This window comes from Hyla sarda, chromosome 6, assembly GCF_029499605.1.
Source record: "Hyla sarda isolate aHylSar1 chromosome 6, aHylSar1.hap1, whole genome shotgun sequence".
Classification (NCBI taxonomy): Eukaryota; Metazoa; Chordata; class Amphibia; order Anura; family Hylidae; genus Hyla; species Hyla sarda.
In genome coordinates, this window is record NC_079194.1 from 292,216,645 (window position 1) to 292,225,549 (window position 8,905).

At 44.1% G+C, this 8,905-nt stretch overlaps 1 protein-coding gene across 1 annotated transcript in view; it reads left to right on the forward strand.

Annotated features, from left to right (window-relative positions):
- The window catches only part of LOC130277794 (uncharacterized), a 6,592-nt gene extending 952 nt beyond the window's left edge, over positions 1-5,640 (forward strand). Inside the window, exons 2-3 of the mRNA XM_056528552.1 lie at positions 1-529; positions 3,529-5,640. The exon at positions 1-529 is cut by the window's left edge and continues 362 nt beyond it. Coding sequence (XP_056384527.1) covers positions 1-529; positions 3,529-5,591 — 2,592 coding nt within the window. The 3' untranslated portion in view covers positions 5,592-5,640. The remainder of the gene's footprint in view (positions 530-3,528) is intronic.
- Positions 5,641-8,905: the final 3,265 nt, after the last annotated feature.

Genomic DNA, 8,905 nt, shown 5'->3' on the forward strand with positions numbered 1-8,905 from the left:
CGGGCACCAGAGCTACAGCTGGCGGAGGAGATCCCAGCACTGGTGAGGAGGATGGAGGAGCTGAAACACCAAAAACAAATGCTACAGATGCAGATTGACTGTATATACAAACTAAAGACTGCGAACCCACAGTACAAGTCCATGCATGACAACAAACTGTATACACTGAGCACAGAGCTGGCCACCATAGTGAGCGAGATGGACTGTTTACTGGAGAGGATGGGACCACTGGCGGAATCCTATAGGAACCAGGAGCGCTTTTCCCAGTACCAGCTAAATTTTGATTCTGAGCCCAGATCAGATGTAATACCTGACATCACCGCAGAGGAGCCCCAGGAGGTGAAAAGACCCCTAATAAAACCCCCAAACTTCACCTTTAAGGATCAGCATAAGTATGGAGAACAGCAACATCAGAGACCTGCAGCTGTTCCTAAACAAGAGCCTGCAATTCCGGTACCTGCAGAGGCACCGCAAGTCCCAGAGGACCCAGTACATGAGGAGGACAGTGGACATTTGCCGGTGTATGAAGGTGATGGGGTAATGGAGCAGAGCTCTAATGTTGGGGCACGGACTGGGGGTGCGGACTGTGATAATGTTGGGGCACGGACTGGGGGTGAGGACTGTGATGATGTTGGGGCACGGACTGGGGGTGAGGACTGTGATAATGTTGGGGCACGGACTGGGGGTGCGGACTGTGATGTTCCTGAGGGGTTGGTGGCTGGAGGGGGTGCACAATCTGTGTGGGGTGTTGTGTCTAATGATGATATAGAGGTGGATGGGACAGGTGATGTTGTACACAATACTGTGCAGGATTTCCCCCCTTTACCTACAAGTACAGCAGATGTGGCAGGGCCCCCTAGAGTAGACCCCAACCCTGTAAGACAGGACGCAGGGACCCGCCAGGTTCCTCCTAGAAATGCCTGGAGCCGTGGTGCTCCATCTTTCACCTCCAGCACCAATTACACTGGCCAGGCATTTAAAAGGAGGAACGTGGTGAGATTTCGGCACAGAGGTGCCAAGGAGGACCTTCCGGATAGGAGGTTTGTGGTGAGGGAGCTCCTGTGCCATCAGATGGGGTTTGTGCCAGCGGACATCTTGGCGGTAATAAACCTACCAGATAGACAGGGCTATGATGTCAGCTTTAAGCTAATGTCTAATCTGGATAGGTTCTGGTCCAACTTTCCCAGGTTCAGAGACACAGAGGGTTGGAATAAATTCAGTTTTATTCCCATATCCAAGCCAGATACCGTCATCATAAACATCATCTTCTGGAATGAATCTGTTCCTCCCCAGGACATTGTGGTGTGGCTCCGCAGACATTGTGACCTGGTGTCTGATCTCACCAAGAACAGAGATGATGACGGTATCTGGACTGGAGGGTGGAAGGTCTTGGTGAAGCTGCGCCAACATGGGAACATCACCCAACATCTGCCCAACTCCTTCTTTATTGGGAGGGAAAAGGGTGTTTGCTTCTACCCCGGTCAGCCAAGAAAGTGTTTTAAATGTGGTAAACCTGGGCATCTGGCTAACACCTGTACCGTGGTAAAATGTAACCTGTGTGGTGAGACTGGTCACCTAAGTGCTGACTGTCACAACATCAGATGTAATTTATGTGGTGAGATCGGTCACCCTCACCGGGACTGTCCCAATGCCTGGCACAACATCTGCCGGGAGCTTCCTGATGAGGACCTTGTGGCGGGGGCAGAGGCCGTAGAGGAGGAGACTTTAATATCAGGCCCTATTCTGACCAGACAGGAGGTCCAGACAGATGTGAGTAACACTGCACCAACACCTCAGCAGTCAGAGAGCACACAGGGGGACATGGAGGTTGTGCCACAAGACCAGCAGCAGCCAGGGGTGTCCTCTTCTGTGTCTGAGGGGAATAGGATGCAGCAAAATAAGAGGAGGAAAAAAGACAAGTCCTCCCGCAGGCCTGAGGGGGAGAACAGCTCCGGCCAAAGTGTGAAGAAAAGGGCTGACAACAGGGCAGGAGTGATGGTCGTGTCCAACAGGTACGAGGTTCTGTCAGAGTCCGAGGGAGATCTGGACACTGAATTGAAAAGAATAGAGGATGACTGTGATGGTGACACAAGGGACCAACCCCCAATAAAAAAGAGACCCCCGAGTGTAAAACCTCAGGTAGAGTCAGACATGGAGACAGGTGGTGGACAGCGGGACTCAGATTCTGACTTGTGATGATGGGGATCAGGTCTCTGCTCTTCTTTCTTATCATGGCGGGGTTTACTTTAAGGGTAACTTCTAATAATGTGAACAGTATTAAAGTGAGGAGGACACGGCACATAGTCTATGACCATCTTAGGGATCTGGACACAGATGTCATCTTCATACAGGAGACGCGCCTGACTTCTTCGGGGTATTTACGTGAGGCTGAGAGGGAATGGACGCCTGGGCCTTCTTTCTGGTCACTGGCTGTGGAGCCTTATGCCGGGGTGGCCATACTGTTCACCACCAGGGATGTGACTGTACATAGGATGACAGAGGTCATTATGGGAAGGTGTCTGATCCTGGAGGTCACTATCCATGGTAGAAGACTCCGGCTAATAAATATCTATGGCCCACAGACAGTGACAGAAAGGGTCCAGCTATTTAATGAGGTAAAACCATATCTATTCACATCTGTTCCTGTAATCATGGCCGGGGATTTTAATGTCACTAGGACATCAGGTGACAGGTCCTCAGGCAGAGCAGTGGCCAGGGACTCCAAGGTCCTAAATAACATCATATTGCAGGCCGGTCTGAATGATGTCTTCACACAGGGTGGAAGGAAGCCCAAACTAACATACACATGTTCTGACAGGAGCAGTAGAATAGATATGGTGTCTGTGGGTCCTGAAGAATTTATTAGTGATAGGACTGAGAGAACTGTCCCTTATTCGGATCACATGGCCTTAGCTTTCTGCCTTGGTGTCAGTAAGCGCCCAGATATTGGAAGGGGTCTTTGGAAGCTTAATTCCAGTATCTTGGAGGATGTCTATGTCCAGAAATGTGTTCATTCCTTTATGCAGAGTCAGCTAGAGCGGGTGGACTTCTATGATGATATGGCCGCCTGGTGGGAGGATGTCAAGGATGAGATCAGAACCCTCTTAAGGAGACTGTCCTTTAAAAAGGGGAGGAGTAAGTATGGCCAGTATCTCAAACTGCGCAAAGAATTGGAGTCACTATATTCGGCGGGTGGGGACCAACAAAGGATTGACCGGCTGAAATCTGAGATAAGGCAGTATCAGTACAGCAGGTACACCTCCCTGGTTCTTGAACGGGATTATGGGTCCTTAGGGTCTCCTGATCCCTTTGAGAATTGCCGGGAGCGGGTGGCAAATAAATCTGTCACCGGTCTCACTGACTCCCAGGGTGTTTTGCAGGAATCTCGGGAGGGTATCCTGGGGGTGGTGAGATCGTACTATGCTGACTTGTTTCAGAGGAAGGTTTTGGATAGAGACAAGATGACCCAATTCTTGGAGACAACTCAGCTCCCTGATACTAATGATTTGGACTTTTCTCCTTTGACAGCAGAATTGACGGTGGCGGAGGTCAAAGAGGCCATTGATAAGTTACATCTGAAGAAGGCACCAGGTCCAGATGGGATAACAGCAGAATTCTATAAGACATTCAGAGACCTCTTGGCCCCAATCCTCGTGGATGTTTACACAAATTGTCTAGAAAGTCACCTGATGCCTCCATCCATGAGAGTGTCCTCGCTGATTCTGCTGTCTAAAGGTAAAGAGCCGAGTGACATCAAGAACTGGAGGCCAATTGCCCTCTTGAATGTCGACAGGAAGATTCTGGCAAAGATCCTGTTTTCTAGGTTAGTTTGTCTGTCCCCGGCACTGTTGGCAGGCTGTCAGTATGGCACAGTAAAAGGGCGGAACATCTCTGGGGCAGTGATCTCCATAAGAGAGATGTTTGAGAGATGTAAAGTCCTGAGGTGTGGGAGATATGTTGTGAGTCTTGACCAGGCTAAAGCCTTTGACAGAGTAGATCATGAGTATCTATGGGCCACTTTGTCAAAGTACGGTATTCCGGGAAAATTCATTGATTGGCTGAAGACTTTGTATTGTGAGGCCGAGAGCTTTCCTCTGATCAATGGTTGGCAGGGTGACACCTTCAGGGTTGAGGCGGGGGTGAGACAAGGTTGCCCACTGAGTCCGCTGCTGTATGTATTTGCCTTAGACCCGTTTCTGAGGTCACTGCAGGAGTGTGGTTTTCAGGGGGTGCCGGTCCCCCACTGCCTGCCCCTGAGTGTTGTTGCCTACGCGGATGATGTGACTGTAGTGATATCTGAGCCTCGTGAGGTGGAGATGTTGTCTGCAGCCATCAGAAGTTACTCGGAGGCCTCAGGGTCTCTGGTCAACCTTGAGAAGAGTCAAGCTCTCTGGATCTCAGATACTGATCCAGACTTTGATCTGCCCCAATTTGTGAGAGCCTCCACCTATATTAAAATCCTAGGGGTCAAATTCGGGAGGGACGATAACGCCAAACTTAATTGGGAAGAGAAGTTGGAAGCCGGAAATGCAAAGGTTCAGCGATGGAAGAACTGGAGGCTGACCTATAGAGAAAGGGTTCAAATGTTGAAGACTTACCTGGTCCCCGTCTTCTTATATGTCTCTGTTGTTTTTCCTTTGCCAGAATCTTTCTCCGCTCGGCTCTTTAGCCTGTTCTTCCAAATGTTTTGGGGGAACAGGTTGAACCCAATAAAAAGAGGGATCACCTACCTACAGAGGAGAGAGGGTGGGTTGGATATGCTGAATCCAAGGGTGTTCTTTGACTCCATGTTTCTAAAAGTAAATTTTGGTTGCCTGGACTCAAACAACAGCTCCCTGTGGGCGAATAGTATCAGGGACTGGATATTGCCTTTTGCAGAGTCTTGGGTGCGAGGCGGCAGTCTCAAGAGGGGGAGATGGACGCGTGACTACCTCCCCCCGTACCTGGAATACGGGCTCAGATGTCTGAAGAGATGGCGCATTGAGAAGTCTTATATAGAGAGTAAGACCCGTAAGGACCTTTATGTCAGGGTTTGTAGGACCTTTTTCTTTTTACAACCAGCACTAAGGGACTGTACATCCGTCATCTTACGGGACAGTCTGAGGCTTCTAAACAGTGTGAGGCTCCCGAACAAATTCCATGACATCGCCTGGCTGTCCTTACACGGGAAACTGTTCGTAAGAGGGAATTTAAAATACCTGAGTCTGTCTGATCGGAAGTGTCCCCTAGGGTGTCAGGAGGAGGAGACCATGACACATTTTATATCGGAGTGCTGGGGAGGGCGACACATATGGCAGACGATATCCAACAAGCTAAGAATCCAAAGACTACAGACCTTAAAATACCCAGAAATAATTTACGGTGTAACATCTAGTGTGAGTGACATTGACAGGGAAACGTTATATATCATCATATCTGTCATAAAATACTACCATTGGCACACCAGGACCCGAGTCTCCATGTATAATGAACCCTTCCATGATAGGAGAGCAGTAGACCTGATCATGTCAGAGCTGAGGTGGATCAAGTGTTTGGAGATCAGGAAGGATGAGAAAAATCTATCATTATGGAGGAACGTGTATATAGAATGATATTTACCTTCATGATGCTTTTGTGTTGTTCATTTATTTACTTCTCATTTAAAAGCAATGGGCTTTTTCTAAGTTAACATTGTTTCTTTTGTAATGGAAGTGTATGATTTTTAATATTTGATATTGTTTTGATAATTTTTGGTCGAGTGTACTGTAATATTTATGTTTGTTTTTTACTAATAAAAATTGCCTCCTATATACAAGAATATAACTACTATAATACTGCTCCTATATACCAGAAGATAACTACTATAATACTTCTCCTATATACAAGAATATAAATGCTATAATACTGCTCCTATATACAAGAATATAACTCCTATAATACTGCCCCTATATACAAGAATATAACTACTATAATACTGCTCCTATATACAAGAATATAACTACTATAATACTGCTCCTATATACAAGAATATAACAACTATAATACTGCTCTTATATACAAGAATATAACTACTATAATACTGCCTCCTGTATACAAGAATATAAGTACTATAATACTGCCTCCTATATACAAGAATATAACTACTATAATACTGCTCCCATATACAAGAATATAACTACTATAATACTGCTCCTATATACAAGAATATAACTACTATAATACTGCTCCTATATACAAGAATATAACTACTATAATACTGCTCCTATATACAAGAATATAACAACTATAATACTGCTCTTATATACAAGAATATAACTACTATAATACTGCCTCCTGTATACAAGAATATAAGTACTATAATACTGCCTCCTATATACAAAAATATAACTACTATAATACTGCTCCCATATACAAGAATATAACTACTATAATACTTTTCCCTATATACAAGAATATAACTACTATAATACTGCTCCTATATACAAGAATATAACTACTATAATACTGCTCCTATATACAAGAATATAACTACTATAATACTGCTCCTATATACAAGAATATAACTACTATAATACTGCTCCTATATACAAGAACATAACTACTATAATACTGCTCCTATATACAAGAATATAACTACTATAATACTGCTCCTATATACAAGAATATAACTACTATAATACTGCTCCTATATACAAGAATATAACTACTATAATACTGCCCCTATATACAAGAATATAACTACTATAATACTGCCCCCTACATACAAGAATATAACTACTATAATACTGCTCCTATATAAAATAATATAACTACTATAATACTGCCTCCTATATACAAGAATATAACTAATATAATACTGCTCCTATATACAAGACTATAACTACTATAATACTGCTCCTATATACAAGAATATAACTAATATAATACTGCCTCCTATATACAAGAATATAACTACTATAATACTGCCTCCTATATACAAGAATATAACTACTATAATACTGCCTCCTATATACAAGAATATAACTACTATAATACTGCTCCTATATACAAGAATATAACTACTATAATACTGCTCCTATATACAAGAATATATCTACTATAATACTGCTCCTATATACAAGAATATATCTACTATAATACTGGCTCCTATATACAAGAATATAACTACTATAATACTGCTCCTATATACAAGAATATAACTACTATAATACTGCTCCTATATACAAGAATATAACTACTATAATACTGCTCCTATATACAAGAATATAACAACTATAATACTGCTCCTATATACAAGAATATAACTACTATAATACTGCCTCCTATATACAAGAATATAACTACTATAATACTGCTCCTATATACAAGAATATAACTACTATAATATTGCCTCCTATATACAAGAATATAACTACTATAATACTGCTCCTATATACAAGAATATAACTACTATATGACTGGCCCCTTTGTTCAAGTCCCTCGGGGGACATGTTTCACTCTAGGGCAGGGGTACTACTTTAAATGAGGGTCTGCTTATCCAGTAAAATGTCCGAGCTGAACACTAAACCCTGATTCACACGTAGCGGCTGCAGTGCCATGAAGGAAATAGGTAAAACAAGCAACTGAAGGATGTAAATCTACTGTTGCCTCTATGACCTGAATACTGCAACAAACTGAACCCCTGAATATAATACTGCCACAAACTGAACCCCTGAATATAATGCTGCCACATACTGTGCCCCTGAATATAATGCTGCCACATACTGAACCCCTGAATATATTGCTGCTACATACTGAACCCCTGAATATAATGCTGCCACAAACTGAACCCCTGAATATAATGCTGCCACAAACTGAGCCCCTGAATATAATGCTGCCACATACTGAACCCCTGAATATAATGCTGCCACATACTGAACCCCTGAATATAATGCTGCCACATACTGTGCCCCCGAATATAATGCTGCCACATACTGTGCCCCCGAATATAATGCTGCCACATACTGTGCCCCCGAATATAATGCTGCCACATACTGAACCCCTGAATATAATGCTGCCACATACTGAACCCCTGAATATAATGCTGCCACATACTGTGCCCCCGAATATAATGCTGCCACATACTGTGCCCCCGAATATAATGCTGCCACATACTGAGCCCCCGAATATAATGCTGCCACATACTGAGCCCCCGAATATAATGCTGCCACATACTGAACCCCTGAATATAATGCTGCCACATACTGAACCCCTGAATATAATGCTGCCACATACTGAACCCCTGAATATAATGCTGCCACATACTGTGCCCCTGAATATAATGCTGCCACATACTGTGCCCCTGAATATAATACTGCCACATACTGTGCCCCTGAATATAATGCTGCCACATACTGTGCCCCCGAATATAATGCTCCCACATACTGAGCCCCCGAATATAATGCTGCCACATACTGAGCCCCTGAATATAATGCTGCCACATACTGAACCCCTGAATATAATGCTGCCACATACTGAACCCCTGAATATAATGCTGCTACATACTGTGCCCCCGAATATAATGCTGCCACATACTGAACCCCTGAATATAATGCTGCCACATACTGTGCCCCTGAATATAATGCTGCCACATACTGTGCCCCTGAATATAATGCTGCCACATACTGTGCCTCTGAATATAATGCTGCCACATACTGTGCCTCTGAATATAATGCTGCCACATACTGTGCCCCTAGTATATTACTGCTCCATGCTGTGCCCCTGGTATATTACTGCCACCCACCGTGCCCCTGATAAATTACTGTCACACGCTATGCCCCTGGTATAGTACTGCCACACGTTGTGCCCCTCGTATATTACTGCAACACGCTGTGCCCCTGGTATATTACTGCCCCACGCTGTGCCCCTGGTATATTACTGCCCCACA